Here is a 27,696-nt window from a genome sequence, read left to right as displayed (position 1 = left end):
GAAATTCTTTGAAGTCACGGTCCACGGTTAGTTTATATAAAATCTACAGTGTTGTTAAAAAAAAAGTGACTTACACTGATGTGATACTGAGGCTAATTTGGATAGCAGGCTACTGTTGGAATGTGAATTTGGCATAATTTAACAATTAACAGTAAAAAAATACCTTGATCCTTTTCCAAGTTTTTGAAAGATCTTACAGACTATAACCCAATTTTTGAAGACTTCACTGAATAAATTCAATTTAAAATAATGTTGTTTAATCTTTGAACTGTGTCAGAGTCACCACCAAACTTCTAATATGGGCAAACTTGGTTATAATTTTAAGATAGCATTATAACCGAATAGAACAGAAATATAATGAATCAATGATTAAACACATTAAAAAACCATATAAACTAGAGCCAGATACAGAGAGTGAAAACCACAGGCCCATCACAAGATCCTACTCATAATTCATTATGAGAAGTTTGTGTTGATGAGCTTCACCTCTTGATGTTTTTGTAGGTTTTGTTCTGTACAGAGCACCTGCTCAGCACCATTAGTCCAGAATCTCCATATATTCATTCATTTGTCATATCTGCTTTATTGCCTGTAGGATCACTGGAAACACCTAACAAACCCGAAGAGACTCCCTGGACAATCATCATTCATTTGTCATATCTGCTTTCTGTGGCCATCGCATTGTTGACTGCAGTCGTGATTTTTGTCATCATTGTCATCAACCGCCAAAAGGCAAGTATTATTACAGGAAAATTAGACAACACTTCTGTTTTTGTATTAATATTGTAACAATTATAAACAGCAGATTTCAGATAAGGCTTTGCATTTTACAATGCAATTTTTGTGTTTTGGGGAATTTGTGAAAGACCTGTGAAAGTTTCCTTGAGATATTTTTTGCTCAGAAGGGACTTTATTTAAAATCATAGCATATCATTAATGTATTAATATATTAAATATTATTAATGTATTAATACATGAATTATTATTAATGTATTAATATATTAATCATTATAGTTGATTAAAGTTGAAGCCCATTCTGTTTTTTGTTTTTTTCTAAATCTCAAGGTTCTCTTCTCTCTACAGAAGAATCAAAAATACTGCTGATGCTGGTGATGGTGCAGAGGATCCAGAGATCATTTCCTCTCAGCTCAACCAGAGCAGGTCAGTCCAGTAGAGGACTCTGGGTTTTGTATCATGAACAAATATTATTGCATTTCTTTTTGACGTTTTATAACCTGGACTAATCTTGATTTGTCAAATTATCAAGTATTTTAAAGAAACTTTGATGCACTTTCTTACAGGGTCTGTGCTTTGAGAAAACCAAAGAATTTTTCTTTAAAGAAATAATATTACAAAGTTTGTCTTAACATAATACAAAAACACTTTTCTCAATTTATTTTGTCAGCCAGATTATTTTATTGCTCAATCTCAGGATGGTTACTCCAATCTGACATGTTTTCAATTACTAAACTACAAATAATTTTGACAATTTTTGCAGGTGCACTGAATTAAATAAAATACTCTTCTTTATAGTAAAAGTTCATTCAAGCCATTGTCTGTATGCATGGCATTTTAATGTATTTTTTTATAATTAAGAATTAAATTAATTTAATAACAAAATATACAGATTATTCAAATTAATAAATTAAACCACACCAATATTTGCTGAGAAATATTTTACATAATTATTACTGTCATACTGTAGATGACTTAAAGGGTTAGTTCACCCCAAAATGAAAATAATTCTGTCATTAATTTCTCATCCTCACTTCGTTTAAAACCTGTAAGACCTTCGTTCATATTCTGAACCAAAATGAAGATGTTTTTGATGGATCTGGGAGCTCTGACCCTCTCATAGACAGTCCATGTGACATCAGTGGCTCAACTTAAATTTTTCAAAGCTACAAGAATAATTTTTGTGCACAAAGAAAACAATTTATTCAACAATTCTTTTTAGATTTGAACAATTCTTTGCTGTCTATGAGAGGGTCAGAGCTCTCTGATCCATCAAAAACATCTTCACTTGTGTTCAGAATATGAACGAAGGTCTTATAGGTTTGGAACGACATGAGGGTGAGTACTGTAATTAATGACAGAATTTTCATTTTGGGGTGAACTAACCCTTTGATCAAAGATATTACAAAAAGTGGTTATATAAATATATTGTTTTATATCCATATATTTGAACTTAATAGCCCTGAAAAACTCCCTTTTCTCCCCTACAATCAGCAAGTGAAGCCATAGATGGATCCTTAGAGATGGTGGACGAGACCCGAGTGTCCTGTGGACAACAACAATCAGCGGGAGGAAGGAAGAAAAGACCTGAAACCATGAGGACAGAGAAAGAGTGACAGACAAAACTGGAAGAACACGACATGTGTGTGGACTCACAAAAACAACCACAAGGGCTGAGGCTGCCATTTGAAGGCTGAAAACAATTAATCGATATTACTGACCACGCCAAAACACAAAAAAAATTGTCGACAAATATTTTTGTTGCTGAGTAGACGGTTGATCTCATTTGACTTAATGAAAGAGCCTGCAGTAATGCGGTTTGACCAATGTAATTTGATTTAGTGATGGGGTTTGAAGTGTTTAGTTTTGGACAGTGAGAGCTACCCTGCGTTTCAGTGTTCATTCCATCCTAAATAGTATGTGAGATCCTAAATAGAATAAGTGTGTCCCAAAGCATAGTATGCTGAAAAGATTATGCTAAAAGTCCCCGCATGGTCTACTATTTCAGGTTGAATTTGGAAAGTGTGGATCCATGTACACTCTAATGGCTCTAAAATTGCCCACAATGCATTGCGGTTTGACAAAGGATTAGATCCAGAGCTACAAACACATAGTTTATGTAATAGATAGCCTTAAATCAAGCAGCTTTTCAGTATTAAACATGAAAAACCAGAGTCAGTGTCCCTTTTGGTTAGAATTACAACCTGATTTTTGTTATAAAGCAGCTCTGCAGTGTGGAGCGAGCTAATGATCAATTCTTTCTGGGATACGGAGGAAGAAAATGAAAGTTATTTAAAGTGAGTTTGGTTTGCCAGAGATAAAAGCTTGATCTATTCTCAGGACTGTGTTGATTCGCATTACAATGTAAAGCAATTTTAAGAGACATAATGTTGTAATATAAAATAAGTTTATCCAAAAATAAAAAGTCTTCTTTTTTATCGTATCCCACTTACCCTTACTTAACGTTTATTATCCATATGACCTGACAAAAGGAGATGTTAGGCAGAATGATTTGGTGTCATTCAGTGACTTTTTCATATAGCTAATTAAATGGTGATGACGAGTTTATATGGTCTGTCATCTCATTTTGTGTGCAAAATTATATTGATTGTCGTTAAATTAATTGTCTACAATTGTATTTCTGGAAGCAGATTATTTTTTTTATTTTGATGTTTTTTTTTGTTTGGGTAGAAAGTTATTTATTGATTGCAAACATTAGAAACTGAGCTGCCTTGGCTTGCAAAAAAAAATTAAAAATCAAAAACAATAAAAACCTACGCATTATTTTTCTGTGGACCCTTGCTGTTTTCTGTTCTAAGAAAAGCCTAAGCTATGACAACATCTTGAGTCCTTATGGTGAGTCACTATTAGATTGGACAATAGAAAAATACATAACAATATAGTTTCCTTTTAAGTGTCATAACCTTGAGAAATATGTTGTCAATACCTATAAAATAAGAAAAAGTAATGGTAACTTAAAGATTCGTTTGACATAAATACTATTTTGGCTTTAATAAAGTTTATGAAAATGAATGCATTGTATTGCTTTTATATTTATGGCACTAATGAAACGATTTAAAATCTTTGAACAGATTATTGACGTATTTGCTATCCTGTGGCGCCATCGTCCTGGATAACATTAGCATTGGGCCTTCTTTTCTGAAAACAACATCATATGAAAGGGCCAATATGTTTTTGAACATGATTACAAATGGTTTTAATGATTATTTTTCACTGATAATAACCCACATTATACTCGAATTTTACTGATTCGTATCTTATTTCATGCTTAAGATTTATTTTTCACTTACATTTGCTAAAGTTATTAATTATAACTATGTGAGTTGATAAATTATTTTTTGTGCAATTAGAATACATAAACTCTATATGAGAAAAATTACAACAGTTATTTTTTTCATAATTTACTATTGACAATACAAATATAGACAGTCAAAAAAAGCATCAAGACAATGATTTTCTGTTTTTTATAGATTAAAATTGAAAACAGAAGCAGCTGGTAACTGCATTCACTGTAATATGCAAACCATTATCATGCCCATTTCCGATTTATTTTTCTACAGTTTAGATTTCATGTGGCTGTTTTCGTTTAAATTCGCCAGGCTATATGTATTTTGAAATACTCTTTTATGGGATTGTCCGTTTTTGCACCGAAAAGATAGAATCACGTCCTCTGTACTCGACAATCGATGCATGTCTTTTCTGCCCTAAGCCAAAAAAATATCTCACCAGCAACTCAGTTAATCTCTATAATAATTCTTTTAAGTGTTTTGTACTGATTCGCTGGAGTGTTTTATTAAAAGGCTACAGTGTTTCAGTATGTAGACCTTTTTCCCCATGCCAGTGTTTGAAGTCTCTCGAGCCGTCAGAGTCCGCTTCAAATCATTCATTTTTACAATTTACCCGCTCACAAAACGAATTTCCAGCCTTTGTGTGTTCTAATGGGTGGATTGTGTGCAATCGCTGTAATATTTTATTTTTAAAGTTCTTAAACAGGAATTAACATCCTTTGTTGTGAGGTCCGTTTGTGAATACCCGCTCTGGTCTTGGTCTGTCAAAAGAGCTGACGGCCAATCGTTCATTTTTCAAACTTCAACATTTCAAAAACACCCGTTTAGCCTTGGTTTGTTCTAATTGGTGGATTGTGTTCAATCGCTGTAATATTTTTATTTTTAAAAGGTCTAAACAAAATAAATTCGTTCTTGCGAGCTCGTTTTGTCACTGCACGAGAACCGCGCCGTCTCGCTCTGTCAAAAGAGCTGACCCAATCCTCATTTTCCACACTTCACCGCTGAAAAACACCCACTTTTCGCTCTTGGTTTGTTCTAATGGGGGGATTGTGTGCAATCGCTGTAATATTTTATTTTAAAAGGTCTTAAAAACAGGATAAATCGTTTGTTGTGAGCTCGCTGTGCGACTGCACCGAAGCCGCGCCGTCTCGCGGGGGGCTGTCAAAACGCTGACGCAAATCGTTCATTGTTCAAACTCAACAGCCTGAAAACACCCCTTTAGCTTCTTGGTTTGTTCTATGTGTTGGATTGTGGGGCAATCGCTGGTAATATTTTTATTTTTATAAGGTCGTAAACCGATAAAGTCGTTCTTGTGGCACTCGTAGTGCAGTGCATGAGAGCCGCGCGGCTCGCGCTGTCAAAAAAGCTGACCGCAATCGTTCATTTTCAAACTTCAACAGCTCAAAACCCCCTCTTTTAGCTCTGGTTTGTTCTAATTGGTTTGTTGTGTGCAACGCTGTAATCTTTTAATTTTTAAAGTTTAAACCAGAATAATTCGTTTGTTGTGAGCCCGTCTGTGAGAACCACTCGCTGAACGGAGCGGTGAATTCTCTCTCGGCTTTCTCTCGTCCTCTCTGTGGCCATATAATACATTTTTAATAAGCCCTGACCCCTGTAGATATTCAAATATGTTGGTGGTTTGCTTGTCAGAGTAAATAAATCATTGTATTGAGATGTATTTTTAACCGATTTAAAAGTGAAACGTAAAGGGGCAAAGACTCCTCCCAGTCCCGGGATTTTGCTCCGGTAAGTCGCACTTTTTTCTCAGATAATGGGAGTCTATGGGAGATTTCTGATTTATAAAAATTAATAATAAATAAACTGTAGAGTCTGATCATCTAAAAAGATATAGCCCAAACCATCACCGCATATCCCGCAGTGGCTCCGAGTTTGGGCTTGTGGCTTTTAAAAGCCCTAGGAGGAGTCGTTTGGAATTCGGCTCTCAGAAGAATAATATATAAAAAAAATACAAACATAAGTTAAATGCATAACAGTATGTTTGGCTTGTTGCCAAGCCACATAATTTAATAATATGGTGTTTCAAAAGCTGAAGTGATTACCTTATTTATTTGTTAGAATATGTATCACTCAATATTTTTAACTAACTGCAAAGCTAATCAAAGCTCCTACTCAGTGAAATAATCGAAATTATCCAAGAATTATCTTCTAATAATCGTAGATTAATCGATTATCAAAAAAAAAAACCAAATTGTTTGTTGCTGCCCGATGCCTTTGAATGCCATGAGACATCTAATGCAAGTCACCATGCAGAGCAGCAGCCTTGCTTCTCTGAGGCAGACCAGAACCCTCGATGCCTCAAACCAGAAACACAACAGGTGGTGATTCCCACAACCAGACAGAATCAACAACCAGAGCCCTCATAGACACACCGTGAGTCCAGACAAACTGAAAGAGAACAGAGTTATTCATAAACATTTGATTGAATGTGTTTATCTGTGAAGACAGCACAAGTTATTATTGTGCAGGAAGATAGTTTTTTGTTTAAATGTGTTTCGTCTTCCTGTCGTGGGCGATCTCATTCATGTGGAAGATGGACCGTCTTATTGCTCCTGATTCACATCTGGACAGCGTAGTCTCTGACACATTATAATGAACTCTAATGCTAAAACTAGGTTGATGTTTGAGATCAGTTGCTGGTCTGGTTCAACCTTTCTTTCCTCCTTTATACAAGAGATACCGGCCTCCTCATTTCTTACAGAGCAAAGCACAGAGCAGAACTCCTCCATCTTCTGTGACTTTGATGAACCTGGTGGACCATCTTGTTGTGTCAGCTTAATTCTGACCATTTTGAGAGAAGCCTGTTATCTTTATATCAGAAGGTCAATGGTAATCATCAGATATTCTCTGATTGGCTACCTGCTCAACGCTGTAAATAAAACTTTAGAAAGCTCTTCAGAGCACAAACACAAATACGCCAATTAATTTCTTTTGTTTGTTTATGTTCATTTTCTTATTTATGCTTGTAGTTTGATTGTCTTCCCTCCTTTGCTTTGCTTTGCTTTGTTTAATGTTGATGTTTCTTTTCTTTGTAATAATCTTGTAAATGATGATAAACCTCTTCTTCACATTGAAAACTGGTGTGGAAGTTTTTTCTCTTGCTGTCTTTTTTCAATTTATTATATTATAAGACAGAGGCTGTGTGACTAATAGATCTTATTTATTTTTAATGGGTTTTAGTTATCGTGGGAACTGGTTTGTTGTTTGTATGGTGTCTTTACTCATTCTGATACGTAACTGTACAAAGAGTTTTTGTTGTCTTTTCAGGTGATTTTTGGCTGCCTCACTTTAAGCCACGTGTCAGAACATTGGTTGAAGCAAAGATATGATAATTTTGACCCTACTATCTTAATGGTGCTGGGGGGGCAGAAATTGAGACTCATCAGACAGACATTCTTTTTCCCAATCTTATTCCCCTTTTTTGGTGGGCCTATCAAATAAGTGGTGTAATAAATAAAGTGGTTGAGTGTTAATATAAACAGCCTCGCCAAAAATTTCCATATTTAGGCTATTTAATACTGACATACTGACAAACACTGAAGAGTCTATAAGACTGGATCATTGTATCCGTAGTGATAATATGTTTTCTGGCATGGTTATAAATTTTGCAACAATTTTTAAATAACCCTACCAAATCCTAAAATCTTAAGTATTTGCTTTTAATCTCACCTTGATTTTGGTTTACACCCACTGGAACCTGGGGCATATACAAGAAAGTTCCTAACTTTAAAATCTTATCTTCTCTGTTGGTAACCATGGTGAATTTCAGTTTAGGATCACATTTAGGACAAAGCTATTACAGAAGAGCGTTTCCTAAGTGTGTTATCTTTATCTTAACTACATAGAGGGGTATTAAACGAACCCCTAACTTGACACACAATCCTAAAAAACTGTCTTAACTTTAGGGCAAACCCCACAGCTGTCCTAACTATTCAAAATTATTGGAAAACTAACGGAAACCGCTTACATTGCGCTGTCCAACAACGGTATAACCTATTATAATGGAAAATGATGAAACGGGAGATTTGAATGGTAGAAAGACCTTGGAGGACCTGAAGATGTGTTACATTTTGATGTACAAACACCTTATAATAATTAAAGACTGCCGCGCGACATAATTATTACAGTTAGCACAGGTAATGCAAAACATTACAGAGACAAACAAAGCGTCACGGAGCATTACCGTTATAGTTCAAGTGACTATGCCTTACGGTTTTTTGGGGGGGGGGGGCAAAAGGCGAATTTTTTTCAAAGTGAATACCTTCTATTTTTGTTTTACTCATCAGCACTCGAGCAGTGCTGGGTTGCTTGTAACAGACCTGAGAGTGGATTGTCGAGCTTGAGTATGTACTTTAAAGGGGCACTATGATCTGCTAAAAAGAACATTATTTGTGTTTTGGTGTAATGAAATGTTTTATGCGGTTTTAAGGTTCAATAACACATTATTTCCCATACTGTACATTATTGTTTCTTCTCCTCGATGCCCCACTCTTGAAGACGCGTCGATTTTCACAAAGCTCATATCTATGAAAAGTGAGGATGGCCTTGTGATTGGCCAGCTATCATCCAGCGCATTTGATTGGCGAATGCATCAACCGTGGTGAACTGTAATGTTATCCTCTAACCTATTGTGAAGCCCGTGATCGTCTGGAGCGACGAGACATAACATAAACGCCATTATACCATGATTTATATCGTGTTTCTTTTAGGAAGGCAAAAACAAAGTAGTTTCGCTTTCTCAACGAACAGCGGTGTGTTAACATTTTAAAGAATATCTCTTTGGGAGATTGAACGTTAGTCTTTGCAACTCACAATCTTCTTTAGTCATCAAGAGCTTTAACCGCCAAAGCGAAATGGAAATTTGAAATCGCATCATATGACCCTTTAAGATTTCCTAACTAAAATAGATACGATTTTTGTTTTTTTTTTTGTAAGATAGGGTAAGAAACCCAAATCAAGTTAATATTGGCTTCTGTAATACTAATTTTTTTTTTTCTGAAAAATCCTACATTTAAACATATCCACATCGGAAGTTAACACCTAAGATAAAGAACTTTCTTCTGTAATACGCCCCCATGACGAAGTACAGTAAGAGAGAACCTGGCTCCTTAAAAAGACACTTGGCAACCATCTCTTAAACAGGAATTTGGCAGGTAAAACATAGATGAAAAAATCAACACCGTATGAAGAATCAGCTGCTTGCTGGTGACGATTTTCAAGGAATGATTTGTTACTCAGGGGGCTCCACCCCCACCAAAATTTACAAAGTCACTTGCAATTGCCATCTGCACAGTCACTTTAAAGTGGTGTACAGTATAGGTGGCAACGCAATTAAAGGGTGAGTTCACTGTCAAAAATAAACCATTACCACATAAATTACGCACCCTCCATCATCCTAGGTCATACTACTACCTTGCTTTCAGATTAATCCAGTCCGGATTTACTATTAAAAATTGTCTTTGATCTTTCCAGCTGTTTTCATGGCATCTCAAACAACAGTGTTTGCATGCATCAGTCCAAAAGAAGTTACATAAACAAGCACCCATACCATCAAAATAAAATGTGTCCACACGGCTGCGGGTGGTGATCAAAGGCCCTCCTGTATAGACTTGATGCTTTTTTTGTAAGACAAATATCCATATTCCAACGTAATAATCACTTTAATCTAGCTCGCGCTCACTGTTGTACACAGAACAGCTCCGGGCGGATGAGTATGAGGTCAGCATAAGAAAGTCCAATAACACCTAGGAGGACTTTGAGGGCTACCTTTATGGCGCTAATATTCATTTTTTTGCTGCAACTAACCCTTTAAAGTATGCAACTTTTTGCATGTTTCATTCATATTCTGGCCATCTTCTTTGCCTCTATAAAGTACTATTTATTGATAACCTGTACTTTCAATTTGGTCTTGTATTATCACTGGGCTTAATGCGAATTAGCCAATGGTTGTTTTTTTCTACTTTGATGGGACTCATAAGCGTAACGAGAGACTTTTGGGGCTGGTGCGCTGACATGTTGCTGTTCTGTGGAAACCAGATTCTTGGGGTCTTGTCTTTTTCTACAATAAGTGAGAGTTCCTGCAGGTTGATGTGTTCAAAGTGACCTGTAATTTTGTATCTTAGTTTTTCTTGTCTTTCATCGCCTGGTTACTGTTGTAAACTATTGAGAGATTCAAACAAGCCAAGCAAATCAATAAATAATAAATAAAAATATATATGATAATACTTGCAGAAATGCATATGAACTGAGGTCTTAAGTCTAGAACGACATGAGGGTAATGAGAGTAATTATGACAGACTTGTTCATTTTTGTGGGTGAACTAACCCTTTAAGTACCTTTGACTGACTGGTTCTTCTGTGGCATCGCTGTGAAGAACCTTTGATCAGCACCATTTATTTTTAGGAGTGTTGAGTGATCTTATCAACTACGATGTTTACTCATTAACTTACATTTTTTTTTTCCATTTTGATCATTTTTTGTATTTTTTATGAACCAGCTGCAGCTAAAACTTACTGTAAACATCCACTCTGAAGCTTTTCTCTGAGACGGTGATCCACTGTGGGAGAGAAACTTGATAAAGTCCAGAGTCCTGCTGCTGCTGATGTTCCAGATGCTTCCAGAGACTCCAGTCTTTGGGTTCATTTTCACTCTGCTGGTTAGTGGTTCTTCCTCATAAAAGGTTCATAACCCTGATACATCTGTGCGATACGAACAGTTCAATCACCCTCGTTTAAACAGACCACATCACTTCACTGAGACGTCTCAGTGTCTCCTGTGTGTATAGTGAGAACATCTCCCTCCATCACAGTCTTTAACATACACTCACCATTCAAAAAGATCTGAAAAAGTATTACAACTGCTTATATTATACCATATTACTTGTACTGTCTCAGTATGTAATATTTTTTTCTCTATTAATAGATACCTTTTAAACTATGATATTTGTGAATATGACTTTTTACTGTTGACAATGCTTTTTTTCTTTTTCTTTTACATTGTTGCATAATTGAATATTTCTGGACACTGTTATGTACAATCTGTAGAAACTTTTATGCAGTTCACCATTTTTTTTTTTCACAATCACGGCTAATGTTTCTTTATACATTAGGTCCTGTTTTTAAAACTTAGTGAAAACACAACACACATGAATGTGGGCTATAACTGTGGGTCATTTATTCACTGCTATTGGCACAAAATGCAATTTAAATGACTACAGTATTGCCCCATGATTCAGAGAAGAGACGAGGTAGCTGCTTTGATGTTGTTGGGCAGGTTTTCACCAATGACATCTGTCCCCTCCCTCTTAGGACCATTTAGGTTTTTCTTGGTTTTCTTTGTTTACTTTAAAGATATGTGTTCAATTTTTACTCATTTGCCTTGACAATCAGAGCTAAATGAGTTACGGCCTCTAGCAAGCAAGCCTCTACCAAAAGTGACTAAAGTGATTAGCAGTCAGATTGAAAGCTTTCCTGATTTACAGTCTTTATGTAGATGAGAGGACAAATACAGGACTGGTGAATAAAGCTGTGAAAGCATTGGGGGGGGATCAGGGCAGAAAGGGGGTGGGGGTGGCAGATCGTCTGGGTCATATAGGTACGGGATTGAAACTGATTTCCTTCTGCAGCCTCCATCGTTGCAGTTTACCAAGCAGCCAATGCTCTCCTGAGGTCATAGAAAGGCTTGCGGAGAGGTTTGCCATCAGTACATTTGGCTATTTTTTATTCTTTTTTAGTTTAGGAGTCCAGAAAAATTGCAGCTCTATGTATCTGTAGCTTACTGTAAGTCACCCAGCACACATATCTTGACAGAGTCTCAGAACTCAATGATTTTGAAACTGTTGTAAAATCATTCTGAATTTGTGAGTACACTGCAAAGTTGTGTCATGTCAGTTCCCATCATCCCTTGCTCTGATTATTGGTCCATCACTCTCAGCTGTGTGTGATTGAGATACTCAGCTCACCTGTATTTATACGCTGTGGTCTATGTCTTTGGTAGTGATGGTGAAGTGAAGCGTTCTGAAGCATTTCAACACAATTATATCGGAAAAAGGTTAATTACTGGAAGTTTTTTAAAATGGTTTATGCTGTGGCCATCAAGTGGTCATAAAAATAAATAAGTATATTACAAAGTATCATGTTCCGTTACAGCCGGTGGTTTTTCACATGTGTTTCTACAACTGATTCTTTGTTTCATTATATTTTATATAAATAATGGTCATTGTCAAAGTCATTCATTTGTGTCGGTGTACTGACACTTACTTAAGTTAAATAAAACATAAATTGATAAATTAAATCTATGATCTGTTTATTCTAACTCTGCCTCAGTCCTACAAAGTTCATTTTTGAGCTCAATATATAAATTACGATTTAAACAAAAGAAGAACTGACAAAAACCTAAATGTTCTAAGAGGGAGGGCAGATGTTATTACTGGATATTGGATGAAAAAGTGTAGGGAAAAACAAAAAAGACCTTAAGAGAACTGAACAGCATTTCTCAGCTGAGTCTCCTTACAACCTCGAAGCAGCTCCTCACTCCAACAAACTCATGGGGCAGCTTGCTGAGGAGCAAACTGTTGCAGTTGTGAGTGCTTATCTTTTCCAGGAATTTACATCAAAGATGGAAAAACTTTGTAGAACAGAACAAAAGTAACTTCACTGTCACTTTTTTTTCCCATTCGGGAAGGCTGGTTAAAGGGATAGTTTCACCCCAAAATGAAAATTCTGTCATTAATTACTCTCCATCATGATTGTTCCAAACCTGTGAGACCTTTGTTCACCTTCAGAACACAAATTAAGTTTAGTTTGATAAAATTTTAGTTAAACTATCTCAATGCAAACAGCAATCAACTATGAACCAGTGTGTCAACCCCAGTGGTGTAAAGCAGCCGCAGCGTAGGATGCCAGGAGAATGATCAAGCAGACACAGAGAGCCAGAGTACTACCATAACATTCTCAAGTTTATTAAGGAAGATGGGTCATATTTATTCCACAGATTCATACAACAACATACACAATGTACTGGATATCCAATCAGAGTACGTAAGATGTGTGTGCGTGTGTGTGTTTTCTCACAACGTGACCACTGATGATGTTGTCTTTACTTGGATCGTAGTCTCCTCAGAGCTAGTTGTCAGTGTTTGGCCCAGATTAACTAATCCGCTCACATATGAAGGTAACGTTGCATTGTTCAGCTCCTTTACCCCCAATACGTTTGCTCTCCTAGTTAATTTGGACGTCCCCCTTAGCTCGGGTCAGCCTTTAGACTATTGCATATATATATCCACTGCGGTTGCAGGTCAGTCAGCACTCCTGTCTATAGCTGGACCCTGTAGTGATAGTTGTATATATATAAACTAACCACTAGGTGTCAGTATTATTATACTTACCTGTGATATAGACAGACAGAGAGTTAGACCATCACATGTGTTGTTGCTGTTCCTGCTCGCAACCTGAAAGTGAATTAAAAGATAAGTTTAATTACAAACAGTTTCTTCTTTGAAATAAGAAACATTACATAGTACCAGGAGTGGGGTTAATCACCAACATCGACAGTCGTCATGGAAAGTGTTAAACCGCCTGACGCTGTAAACTGGACTGGAAACATTGATCACGAATGGCGTATGTTCAAGTAGAGATTCACGCTGTACTTGCAAGCAGTGGGCTTGGATGAAGCGTCGGATGCACGCAAGATTGCGTTGCTTCTCACCGTCGCGGGACCTCAGTCAATAGAAGTGTTTAACACACTCGTGTTTGCACAGGCCGAGGACAAAGGCAAATATGACGTGGTGATGGAAAAGTTTGATGTGCACTGGACACCAAGAAAAAACGAGACTTGTGAGAGGTATGTTTTTCGCTCTCGTCTACAACAACAAGGAGAGACGTTTGACAGTTTCTTAGTTGATTTAAAGTTGAAAGCTAAAACATGCAATTTCGGACTGTTGCAAGATTCAATGGTCCGTGACCAAATTGTGTTCGGCATCAATGATAAAAAAGTGAGAGAGAGGCTTTTGAGAGAGACGGAGCTAACCTTGAATGAAGCAGTGCGGATATGTCAGGCCAGTGAGATAGCTATTCAGCATGCTAAAACCTTTGGTGAACACACAAAGATGAGCGGGAGTGACAATTCAGCCGTAGCTGCAGTAACAGAGAAGAAGCAGAAAAGCGGAATGAGTAAACTGAAACAGCAGAAAGAACTGTTTAACTGTAAGAGATGTGGCAAAAGACGCCTGCCAAAGCAGTGCCCAGCTTATGGCAAAGTCTGTGCTAAATGTAAAGGGCAGAATCATTTTGCCAAACAATGCTTTTCAAAAGGTGGACAAAGTCAAAGAGAGCGTGTGCATGCAGTGGAAGAAACATCCCTCAGTGACACATTCTTCGTTGGAATGGTGCAGAAGGCCGATATCAGTCAAGAAAGAACAGAACAGGCTGATGTGAATAGTGTTGCACGGAACAAGTGGATGACTGCTCTGGCAATAAACGGAGTAATTGTGTCACTCAAGCTAGACACAGGAGCAAAAGTCAATCTGATTTAAGAGTATGATGTCAGAGCAATGAAAATCAAGCCGCGCATAAGTCAGAAAACTGTGCAACTCAAAGCCTATAATGGCCAGAACATTCCAACAAAAGGAACATGTACTCTCAGAGTAAAAGTTAAAAACAGAGAACATTACCTCATGTTTGTGGTTGTTCCAGATGGCCATGATTCTGTGTTGGGAGATAAGGCATGTGAAGATCTGGGTCTGGTAAGAAGAATGTACACCATAAATAATGGAGAAAAACAGAACAGTGTGGAACAAATCGTGAAACAGTTTCCAGACATCTTTGAAGGGTTTGGAGTATTACCATTCACCTACAAAATACAGTTGAAAAAAGATGCACAGCCAGTAGTTCACGCACCCAGACGGGTTCCAGCACCACTTCGTGAAAAGCTGAGGCAAGAGCTGGATAAAATGACAACAATGGGAGTCATAGAAAAAGTGGAAGAGCCTACGGAGTGGGTTAATTCAATGGTGTGTGTGAAGAAAGCCAATGGTGATCTACGTATTTGTATGGATCCAAAGGACTTAAATGCAAACATACAGAGAGAACATAATCAGATTCCGACACGGGAGGAAATTATAAGTGAGATGGCAGGTGCTAAGTTTTTTACGAAGCTGGATGCATCTCAGGGCTTTTGGCAGCTGAAACTACATGAGGACAGCACAAGGTATTGCACATTCAACACGCCCTTTGGCCGCTACTCCTTCTTGAGGATGCCGTTCGGAATTTCCTCAGCTCCTGAAGTATTCCACAGGGCTATGGAACACGTAATCGAAGGCATCGAGGGTGTGCGTGTTTATGTGGACGACATTGTATTGTGGGGATCCACAATAGAACAGCACAACAAGAGGTAAATGGACGTCCTACAGCGTGTAAGGAAGTATGGGCTCAAGTTAAATAGGAACAAGTGTCAGTTTGGAGCGAAGGAAATCACGTTCCTTGGAGATACGCTGTCAGAAAGGGGTGTGGAACCAGACAAGAGTAAGATACAGGCAATACTCAAAATGCCCAGACCCACAGACAGAAAAGCTGTATTGAGAGTGATGGGGATGATCAATTTCGTTGGGAAGTTCATACCTAACCTGTCTTCAAAAACTGTTTATTTGAGAGAACTGTTGTGCGATAAAGGCGAGTTCAGATGGACAGCTGATCATGAACAAGAATGGGGACGACTGAAGACTCTCCTCACCACAGAGCCTGTTCTGACGTTCTTTGACCCGACAAAGAAGACAAAGATCTCGACGGATGCATCCAAAGATGGAATGGGTGCAGTTCTACTGCAGGCAGATGGAGAGAATTGGAGGCCAGTCGCATATGCCTCGAGAACGATGACTCCGACGGAACGTCGCTATGCACAGATTGAAAAAGAGTGCCTGGGCTTAGTGTATGGATTGGAGAAATTTCACGGCTATGTGTACGGCTTACCGACATTTGTGGCAGAGACAGATCAATAACCATTAATTGCCATCATTAAAAAGAACTTGAACCAAATGTCTCCAAGAATCCAGCGACTGATGATGCGACTGCAGAGGTATGATATGGAGCTAATGTACACTCAAGGGAAGCATCTAGTTCTGGCGGACGCTCTGTCCAGAGCTGTGGAACCAGAGTGGAAATTGTGAAAGTTCCACAGAGGCTGATGTGACTCAGCATGTGAACGTGGTAGCTGAAGCTCTTCCAGTCACAGACACAAAACTCAAACAGATTGCAGTGGAGACTGGAAAAGATAAATGTCTGCAATTGGTCATCAAACATCTGAATGAAGGTTGGCCTAGAGGAAAATGTGCTCAGTACTACAACATCAGAACAGAGTTGAGTGTTGTTAAGGGATTTCTGCTGAGACAAGACAGGATCATTATCCCTCAGTCACTGCGACAGGAGATGTTAAAAAAACTGCACGAGGGACACCTTGGGGCCGAGAAATGTAAAAGAAGGGCTAGAACTGCAATCTACTGGCCCGGAATAAACGCGGACATCGACAAGATGGTGTCAACCTGTGATACATGCTTGAAGCATCATGCTAAGCAACAAAAGGAGCCAATGATCATCACTGATCCACCGGATGAACCATGGCAGAAAGTTGGGACTGACTTATTCTTTCTGGACGGAAGAAACTATTTGCTGGTGATAGACTATCTGTCAAATTACCCAGAGATTGCGTTGCTATCCAATACATCTTCTGCTTGTGTGATAACACACATGAAATCCATCTTTGCGAGACACGGCATTCCGCAGGTGGTTTGCAGTGATAATGGGCCATGCTACAGTGGAAGGGACTTCCAGAAGTTTGCTGAGGAATATGGGTTTCAACACGTGACATCGAGCCCATTATATCCGCAGTCGAACGGAAAGGCAGAGAAAGGAGTTCACATTGTGAAACTACTACTCAAGAAAGCAGTGGACAGTCAATCAGATCCTTATTTAGCTCTGCTGAATTACCGTGCTTCTCCACTAGAACATGGTGTGTCTCCTGCTGAAATACTGATGGGGCGCAGATTACGAACCACACTTCCTTGCTTGGCATCACAAAGCAAGAGAAAGTACCTGAAAAGAAAACAAAAGCACCTGAAACTGAGACAAAAAGCGAACCTATGACAAGGCATCAAAAAGCCTAGAACCACTCTCCAATAATGACACAGTAAGACTTGAGGATTCCAATACCTGGACTAAAAGAGCCACAGTCCTGGAGGAGGTGAAGCCAAGGTCTTACACTGTCAGGACAGAAGATGGTCAGATCCTGAGGAGAAGGAGAGAAGTCTGCTAAAAACAAAAGAGACAGTAGAGAACACACATACAGGTGACACTGACTGTGCAGAGTCAACATCTGAAACACTTCCAGTACTGCATCACAATGAGCAAGCTAAAGAAATGCATTCACCTGTGCTGAGAAGATCCAATCGCACAGTAAAGCCTCCTGATAGACTGAACCTCTGAATATTGCTTAAACATATCAGAAGCATTAGAATGTTCATAAATGAAAAGATAAAACGAAAATGTAATCAGTTGATTATTGTTACTGTGATTGTAAAGCAAATAATTCTGGAGATTGTTATTTGATACTATACATCCTGTATAATGTGTACAGTGCTTACTTAGTGGTTAGATAATCTAGAAGTCATTAGTTGTAATAACTTGTTCTTTATGTCTAATGGAGAGGGGATGTAGTGATAGTTGTATATATAGAAACTAACCACTAGGTGTCAGTATTATTATACTTACCTGTGATATAGACAGACAGAGAGTTAGACCATCACATGTGTTGTTGCTGTTCCTGCTCGCAACCTGAAAGTGAATTAAAAGATAAGTTTAATTACAAACAGTTTCTTCTTTGAAATAAGAAACATTACAGTTGGACCCAAGACAACTTTAGTGAGAATTAAAAGTTATCAGTAATTAAAAAATTAATTCAGGGAGTTAATTTAGTCCTCCAGGATCACCTCTCTTTCACCAAGTGAATAAATGCAAGCGTGGCATTTGACCAAAGGAGTCAGGAGAGGTCCATCAGTAGTCACTGACTGACATGATCCACAGACGGAGGAGCTGGTGAAAGCACTTCAGGATCTAGAGAATGCTGCGTCCGGTGATGCTGCAGGAAGTGCAGGACGTTTCTCTTCTAGAACGTGATCTGCAATGAGTTGGTGTGTTCCCTTAACAAAAAGGTTGTTATTTTCCATCTCTTAAAAAATAACACTGTTATAGTTTGTTGAAAGTGTTATTTGCACTGATCTATAATAGAGAAAGTCGGAGTGTTCCTTTAACACCTTTATTCATTAGCAGTTAATCAAGTGTAAGAAATTACATTTAATTTGTTTCATTATGCACTATTTTATTATGTTATGCACTATATAGCCATACTTTTTTTTATTAATATAGTTCACATGTATTTAGTATAATAATAGTTGGAGATATCATATTTGTCATGACAGTAGAATTTTCCCCCTTATCAATTTGTTTTTGTGCAGCATTCTATATGTAGGGCCTATATAGATATGCTTGGGCTGTTTACTTTCATTGTAATTATAAACATATAAACATATCATTGTGATGAATGCATTTTTAAAGTAAAGAACTCACTTGATTAAGTTGGCATGAGAAAAAATTATTTACACAATTTATTTACAAAACTATACAATTACAGCAAAAAAAAAAAAAAAAGGTTATACAGAAAGTATATATAAAACATTTAGCTAAATTACCCTTGCATTTATTTATACTTGGAAACTAAAATGTAACACGTATAAACAAACACTCAGGTGACACTTTACAATACGATTTCATTTGTTAACATTAGTTACCTACCAAACATGAACTACCATGCCAAATACTTACAATTAACCATAGTTAAATGTACTTCCTGTTATGAAACAGTTTTTTGGTTTTTTATTTGTTAAATGTAGAGTGTAGAGGATGTTTATTGGGAGACACAACAAATGAATACCGTGAACTAAACCCTGCAACTCTCGGTTGATTAACCCCAAACCTTGCTTACTCGAGGTATGTGGTTCCAAGAAAACGCGTCTGTGAGTAAATTCATTCAACTCAGAGTATGTTCCTGATTAAGACTCAAGACATTCTCAACAGAGCGACGAATCGACGAGTCACTATAGAAACGGATGCCAAGAAAAAGCGCGCCAAGCTGTTTCTTTCTTCTTCTTTTTGTTCATTAGTTATTTACATGCTTAGTGCATATCGCCACCTAATTGATGGCTGTGCAATAATTTTTATTTTTTTCCATTTAATCTTTAATCCTTGATAATATGAATTATATTGTTTGTTTGGTGCTAATTATATATTAAGACATATCAGATATGTATTTTGATTTAGAATTTTAGACATTATAGAAAATGCCGATCCATGTGTGAGATAATATAAAATGTAATAAATAATATATATATATAGAAGTTAAACATTACCTTGTCATAGTGTTTTATAATTTATACAGATAACTCTTATATATGCCAATAAAAGAAATAATCATATTAGAATAATATATTACCTTATTTACCTTTATATATTAGCGCTTCCTCATTAACAAATCAAATATATATATTGTAATATTATATAATGTTGTGCGCTATCTGTCACGCCCACTGAAGGCTCGCTGAAGTGAACTGACCCTGGAACATAAGCTCCTCCGGAGCAGGTTAAGTTCAGAGAGTGAGCTGCTATGACTAATACCCTGAAAGTTACCTCCGTTTTTGGAACCGAAAGTTGAGGTTATCCGCTTACATACACTTAAACATACCCGGGTATGTCACATAACCTGCTTTCTGGAATACACCCCAGGACTAAAAGCATGTTTATTATGCATTTTGGAGACAAAAGAATTGCATAGGAAAACAAATTATATAGCATTATTCTTATGAAATATTAGATATTATTATGAAAATCTGGCCAGTTACTTCTCCCATTATTACTCTTCTTTTTTCAACATGCTGTCCCAACAGCACTTTAATATGCAAATTAGATACAGTGTATAACAGTGTGCTTACTGGAAAAAACAGTTTATGGACTCTCCCATTATTACTCTTCTTTTTTAAAATGGTATTTCAAATCATTTTGTTATATATTTTATAACATAGTTGAGAATCATATTTTGTTATATATTTTAAAAAAAAAAATCCTGAAACCTAAAAAAATATTCTTTTTTAATTTCCCATTGTTTTTCCCTTTTATGTCTATTCTTCATGTCATTTTTATTTTTAGAAAAACACTTTTGGTGTTGTCTACAGAGGACATAGCATAACATATGAATAAAATATCATTTTTCAAAAATGGTGCGTCAAGGTTTTTTTTTTTTTTTTTTTTTTTTTTAGCAACTGGGATGGGGCCCCCCTGGGAGTTGGTGCCCTGCAAACTGCGTACTCTGCGTATAGGGAGCGACGGTATTGGCTATCGTTATAAATATTACAGAATGTTCTGTCCTATAAATCACTATTTATATATATATATATATATATATATATATATATATATATATATATATATATATATATATATATATATATATGTACATTTACATTTTTTATTGCAGATAATTTGTTTTTGACAAATTCACGACATTAAACAAGATGTTAACGTTATAAGATACTGTAATGCTCTTAAGTCAAGTTTAAAACAGTTTTATGTGATTTATTGCTATATTAGTGTAACAATCTATGACTGAACCGAGCCGAGTCATTGCCAGAAGTGGGCCGGACTCTACAGCCAGAGCCGGGTCGGTTACGGTGAACAGGAATCGGGTCAGTGCTTTACAGCCGCATCACAAAGACATGCGCGAGAGCGAGCTGCGGGCCACACTCGCCCGGATAACTCTCGCTGATGCCGAGTCTGAGCCGAGGGCGCCGCAGGGCAGCCGAGCTCGGGCCGATTACTACATGCTGTCTGGGTGTAGCAGGGATTCCCCCGAGTGGAAGTGGATGTCTAAGTGGAACGCAGCCTAGAGAAGATCACAGAGTGTCACAGCAGAAACAAACTTGTCTAACAGGAAGTGATGCGGAAAAGTGTCCTTCCAAACCTGTACGATGTTGTTTTTTTTTCTGTGAGACACTTGAGATTTTCTGCAGAATATTAGAGCTGCTCTTTTCCATACAATCAAAGTGAACAAAATGGTACAACAATACTATATAGCAAGATAGACAAACTAGATTTACAAAAGCACTGCAGTCCATATGACTTATGTGCAGCATTCTAAAATTCTGAACAATTTTTAAGTGACAAAACCCCCAAAATTAAACCATTAGTCACTCATAAATCTACCCTCTGTGTTTGTTTCCAAATCCCAACTTGAAGTTAAATTTGGGTTTAATTCCTCACAAAAGCAACTTTTAGGATCCTTTTGATATACTTGTGGTGCTTTTTGTCCATTTTGGAGCTTGAAAATAAGCTTTGACTTTCTGTGAAATGTTTCTTTTTGTGTTTCATGCAAGAAAGTAAATCAAGCATGTTTGGAAAGACTTAAAAATACATTTTGGGGTTAATGTGTTACTTAAATGACCTTTAAGTATCTGAAATACATAAGATTTTTTATAAATGTTTTTGAAAGGTCTCTTCTGCTCACCAAGGCTGCAATTATTTGATAAGAAATAGAGTAAACAGTAATATTGTGAATAATTATTACAAATTTAGAGTATTTTTTTCCCCTTAAATGTAACTTATTGCTGTGATCAGAGCTAAATCATTTCTTCAGTGTCACATGAGCCTTCAAGAAATCATGCTAACATGCTAATTTGCTACTCAAGAAACATTTCTGATTCAGAATCAGAAAGAGCTTTATTATTTTTTGATGTACACACACACACACACACACACACACACACACACACACACACACACACACACACACACACACACAAGGAATTTGACTTGACGACAGGAGCTTCCAGTGCAGAAGAAAGTACGGACATAGTGAAAACATGCAAGATACAGACACAAATAGGAATAACACAGAAGGAATGGAATATAATACTAATAAAAGAAAAGCAGAAAATTAAATAATGCACTATACAGAAGTAGAAGTATATCCAAAACATTTCTTATGTTTAATTCACAGATGAGTGGAACATATTTATGTTTATGCTGTTGATCATCACCAAAACAAATCATCAAACACTGAGAATACTGAAGTGAAGCTTCTTCTAGGTTTCTTGTAAGTCATCATTGTTCATAGATTCAAATCAGTGACACTGTTGAGCTGAAAAGCCATCTTGTGCTCTGTGGCCATTTTGTCTTCATTGTCTACATTTGTATACATTACCCATATCTACATCACATTTTGAAGATGTCCTGCCCTTTACTTTACTTTCCGGACCCAGTTTAGTTTAATGGCTCAGGTAACAGTGAGCTGTTTATCACAACATAGATTGCTATTCATCTTTTGAACCATAAACAATAAACTAATTCTCTTGGTAATATTTTGTTTTCAGATTCTTTATTGAAATGAACATAATTAATTGGCGAGTTGTTGTCCATTCATGCAAATGGGCAAAAATCAGTGTCAGCCTACAGTAAATACTGAGTTGTCAGATCTGGTACAGAGGAAGGAGTCTGGCCTGGAGGACCTGCAATGCACAGCAGCCTACGTACACTTTGAGTGTTTGAGAAGGAAAAAGTTCACTTGTTGGCTACTTTGTGTCAAAGTGTTAACTTGTGTGTGCTAAGATGTTTGCAAAACTATGTGTTGTTGTGGATGTGTCAATACGGTCTGAAAGAGTTATTGACCTGCTACATCAAATCTGTATCCTGAAAAACAAAAGACGAAATGACCACCACCACACTCAAGATACATATTTCTTTACAAAGACGTCTATAAATTTGTCAAGTTGGTCCGTTAAACTTGAAAGTTTTAATGTCTTTAAAGTTTGTATACAGAGGGATTCGCATGTAAATTGTAAACAAAACAGCTCCGATCATATTGTTCTATTTCCAAATATTGTCGATATTGAATGTACTTGCTGTTTTTAATGTTTTTATTATTATTATTATTATTATTATTTTATAATACACCATCATTTAACCCAAACTCAATAATTAAAAAAAAAACTTTAAATAGGTAAATCTTCTATACATCTTTTTGAGTCTTCATTTTCTTTTCTGACATAGTTACTCCAGTTCCTGTTTAAGCAAACTACTCTCATGCTGAATTTCGCGCCGCTCGCCCGGTCAAACCGGTCCAAACTTCATCGTCACTCAAGGCGGAGAATAACTAACGTTACAGCTGAAGTAGACGGGGATGGTTTATATATTGTGCCGCAGTTGCACATGCTGGTATTAAACTCGTGTCGCTGGATCAAGTGACAGACCGAACTGAACACCGCTTCTCAAGATGCGTCTCTTCTTCACTTTTATAACCTGTATTATTGTCATCATCGCCGGTAAGTAAAGCATTTTAACGTTAGATGATTCGCAAAGTGATGTGTGTTTGTCAAACATAACGTGTCTTTAAAACAAGCGTGGAGAAACTTTATCCAGCAGTTAACTAAATAAATATTAATTTCATCAGGTGCTGTGAGTGATAATGTGATAGTAAAGGTGAGAAGAGGAGAAAACCTTACCCTCTCCGTCAACACATCTGAACTGAAGATTGTGAGTCGTTTAACAGTGAGAAAAGACGGGACGCAAGTTATCTTTCGCTACTGTTCCCCTGACGAGCAAAACCATGGCTGCAAACCAATCAAACCTGAAAGATTTTCACTCCGGATCGGTAATGAGAGCGTCTCCGTAACTGTTCCTGATGCCAACACCAGCGACGAAGTAGTTTACGATGTTGAAGTTATCGATAACAAACACAACAGGATCCATAAGAAGTTTACTGTTGCTTTGACCGGTTAGTATTTTACTATCCTACTCCTAGAAAATACTAAATGAAAATATGAAAATTGTAAAAGCTGTAACTTTATTTGGATAGTAGCCTATGGATGAATGGATTTGACAGCCTATAGCGAACCAGAAGAGTTTTTTGTCATGTTCTGTGTATGTGTTAAAACAAATTGCACGCATGTTCTACCTGCGTGTTAAGGGGATATTTCCGGGGTGTTTTTTGGGGGGTAGCGACTCTGAGCACTCGGTGTGGAGGTGAGGTGAGGTGGGATGATGTGAGGTGGGGTGTGGTGGGGTGGGGTGGAAAGCGGGTCCGGTCGGTCCAGCAAGTGTGAGACGACGTCATCAGCCAAACAGGTGTTTATGTTAGAAAAACTTGTGCCCGCGAGCTTTCTCTGATCTTACACTATTAACAAATAACAAGTGTTACAAATACTTTCCTCGAGTCCGCTAGGTATGTCCGTAAGGTATGCGTGACGTAAAAATCGTCACCACAGGCTTTAGGCTGCTGATACACGGCGCAACTTTCTGAGCAATGCTGTCAGGCAATTCTGCTGCGCGATGTTGCTTGGCACTTTCCCATTGAGAATGGACAACACATTTCTGTCTGGGTACTTTCGATCGGTCGTGGGCTCTGTGTGTCACCTGATTGCCTGCTGACGGAAGTACTTAAGTAGATTTTTTTTTTTCACGTTTCACTTTTTACTTCGCTACACTTTAAGACTAAATAAATAAATAGCATTATCTGCTTAAAGAGAGCGCAGAAAGGCATCACAGGCATTTTCCCATGTAATGGTATGGAATTGTGACTCCCTGCCAAGTTATTACCCTCCTGACAGTCATTAAAGTAGGGAAGATTCTGAGTCTTATCACTATACTAGTTTATTATAAACGTTTTGTAGGCATTATTTTCTAATCACTGAACACATGCAGAGCACTTTTGGCAAGGCTTGCATTATTCACCCTGAGGATGGCGCTGTAATGTTGATTGATAGGCTTTTTGTACACAGTACAACACGCGCAGAATCTTAGAATTATTTTAGTGTAGTATTTATTGCCTCTAGATATTGTTTTAGAAAAGTTGTGGAGGAGTGTCCGTTGTCAGAACACAAAATAAAACACAACAGAGCTATATAAAGGCTATTCACATGAGCATGCTTAAAATAAAGGATTTATACTTAATTTAATACGTTACTCTACATTGGAAGAACAGACTTGACATCTAGTTTCTAGAGTCAGTCACAGAGAGTGAAACCACAGGCCCATCACAAGATCCTACTCCTAATACATTATGAGAAGTTTGTGTTGATGAGCTTTACCTCTAGATGTTTTTGTATGTTTTGTTCTGTACAGAGCACCTGGTCAGCACCATTAGTCCAGAATCTCCATATATTCATTCATTTGTCATATCTGCTTTATTGCCTGTAGGATCACTGGAAACACCTAACAAACCCGAAGAGACTCCCTGGACAATCAGACTAGAATATCTGAACATAATTGCTGTGGGCATCGCATTGTTGACTGCAGTTGTGATTTTGGTCATCATATTCATCAACCGCCAAAAGGCAAGTATTATCACAGGAAAATTAGACAACACTTCTGTTTGTGTATTATTATTGTAACACTTATAAACAGCAGATTTCAGATAAGGCTTTGCATTTTACAATGCAATTTTGTGTTTTGGGGAATTTGTGAAAGACCTGTGAAAGTTTCCTTGAGATATTTTTTGCTCAGAAGGGACTTTATTTAAAATCATAGCATATCATTAATGTATTAATATATTAATTATTATTAATGTATTAATATATTAATCATTATTGTTGATTAAAGTTGAAGCCCATTCTGTTTTTTTTTTTTTGGGGTTTAATGCTATTTTGATATTAAAATCATTTATGTGCAGTGGTTGTTGATTGTGATTTAAATCTCAAGGTTCTCTTCTCTCTACAGAAGAATCAAAATACTGCTGATGCTGGTGATGGTGCAGAGGATCCAGAGATCATTCCTCTCAGCTCAACCAGAGCAGGTCAGTCCAGTAGAGGACTCTGGGTTTTTGTATCATGAACAAATATTATTGCATTTCTTTTTGACGTTTTATAACCTGGACTAATCTTGATTTGTCAAATTATCAGGTATTTTAAAGAAACTTTGATGCACTTTCTTACAGGGTCTGTGCTTTGAGAAAACCAAATAAATTTTCTTTAAAGAAATAATATTACAAAGTTTGTCTTAACATGATACCAAAATACTTTTCTCAATTTCATTTTGTCAGCCAGATTATTTTATTACTCAATCTCAGGATGGTTACTCCAATCTGACATGTTTTCAATTACTAAACTACAAATAATTTTGACAATTTTTGCAGGTGCTTGAATTAAATAAAATACTCTTCTTTATAGTAAAAGTTCATTCAAGCCATTGTCTGTATGCATTGCATCTTAATGTATTTTTTATAATTAAGAATTAAATTAATTTAATGACAAAATATACAGATTATTCAAATTAATAAATTAAACCACACCAATATTTGCTGAGAAATATTTTACATAATTATTACTGTCATACTGTAGATAACTTAAAGGGTTAGTTCACCCCAAAATGAAAATTCTGTCATTAATTACTCATCCTCATGTTGTTTGAAACCCGTAAGACCTTTGTTCATATTCTGAACACAAATGAAGATATTTTTGATGGATCTGAGAGCTCTGACCCTCCCATAGACAGCAAAGCAACTGAAATGTTCCCAGACACAGAAACGTAGCAAGGACATCGGTAAAACAGTCCATGTGGCATCAGTGGCTCAACTTCAATAATAAGAATAATTTTTGTGTGCAAAGAAAACAATTTATTCAACAATTCTTTTTAGATTTGAACAATTCTTTGCTGTCTATGAGAGGGTCAGAGCTCTTAGATCCATCAAAAACATCTTCACTTGTGTTCAGAATATGAACGAAGGTCTTACAGGTTTTTAAACGACATGACGATGAGTAATTAATGACAGAATTTTCATTTTGGGGTGAACTAACCCTTTAAGACATGACGATGAGTAATTAATGTATATAAATATATTGTTTTATATGCATATATTTGAACTTAATAGCCCTGAAAAATCTCCCTTTTCTCCCCTACAATCAGCAAGTGAAGCCATAGATGGATCCTTAGAGATGGTGGACGAGACAAGGTGTTCTGTGGACAACAACAATCAGCGGGAGGAAGGAAGAAAAGACCTGAACCATGAGGACAGAGAAAGAGTGACAGACAAAACTGGAAGAACACGACATTGTGTGGACTCACAAAACAACCACAAAGGTTGAGGCTGCCATTTGAAGGCTGAAACAATTAATCAATATTATTGACACACGCCGAAACACAAAAAAATTGTCGACAAATATTTTTGTTGCTGAGTAGACGGTTGATCTCATATGACCTAATGAAAGAGCCTGCAGTAATGCAGTTTGACCAATGTGTGGCGCTGTAGCGCTAGACTGTAATTCAGCCCTCATGGATGTTTCAGAGCCCCTCCAGGAACTGAGTTTGAGACATCAGGTCAGCCCAAGATGGAACTATTAGAATAAGTGTGTCCCAAAGCATAGTATGCTGAAAAGATTATGCCAAAAGTCCCCGGATGGTCTACTATTTCAGGTCGTTTTTGAAGTGTGGATCCATGTACACTCCAATGGCTAAAATTGCCCACAATGCCTTGCGGTTTGGTGAAGGATTAGATCCAGAGCTACAAACACATAGTTTATGTAATAGATAGCCTTAAATCAAGCAGCTTTACA

General features: G+C 37.1%; 1 protein-coding gene across 1 annotated transcript; it reads left to right on the top strand.

Annotated features, from left to right (window-relative positions):
* The first annotated feature begins 23,366 nt into the window (after positions 1-23,366).
* On the top strand, positions 23,367-27,425 carry LOC109048272. Its single transcript, XM_042750529.1, has 5 exons — positions 23,367-23,472; positions 23,601-23,924; positions 25,346-25,482; positions 25,865-25,940; positions 27,050-27,425. The coding sequence occupies exons 1-5, from the start codon at positions 23,424-23,426 to the stop codon at positions 27,226-27,228; spliced, it is 765 nt and encodes a 254-aa protein (XP_042606463.1). The 5' UTR covers positions 23,367-23,423; the 3' UTR covers positions 27,229-27,425.
* Positions 27,426-27,696: the final 271 nt, after the last annotated feature.

The sequence above is a fragment of the Cyprinus carpio genome, chromosome B23 (genome assembly GCF_018340385.1).
Source record: "Cyprinus carpio isolate SPL01 chromosome B23, ASM1834038v1, whole genome shotgun sequence".
In the NCBI taxonomy this organism is placed as follows: Eukaryota; Metazoa; Chordata; class Actinopteri; order Cypriniformes; family Cyprinidae; genus Cyprinus; species Cyprinus carpio.
This window is presented reverse-complemented; position numbering and strand designations above follow the sequence as displayed.

Excerpts from the sequence above, each read along its gene's own strand:
- LOC109048272 (XM_042750529.1), top strand. The coding sequence starts at position 23,424 with ATGCGTCTCTTCTTCACTTTTATAACCTGTATTATTGTCATCATCGCC. Across the intron at positions 23,473-23,600 it reads TATTATTGTCATCATCGCCG|GTGCTGTGAGTGATAATGTG; the intron begins GTAAGTAAAGCA and ends TAATTTCATCAG. Across the intron at positions 25,941-27,049 it reads TCTCAGCTCAACCAGAGCAG|CAAGTGAAGCCATAGATGGA; the intron begins GTCAGTCCAGTA and ends CCCTACAATCAG.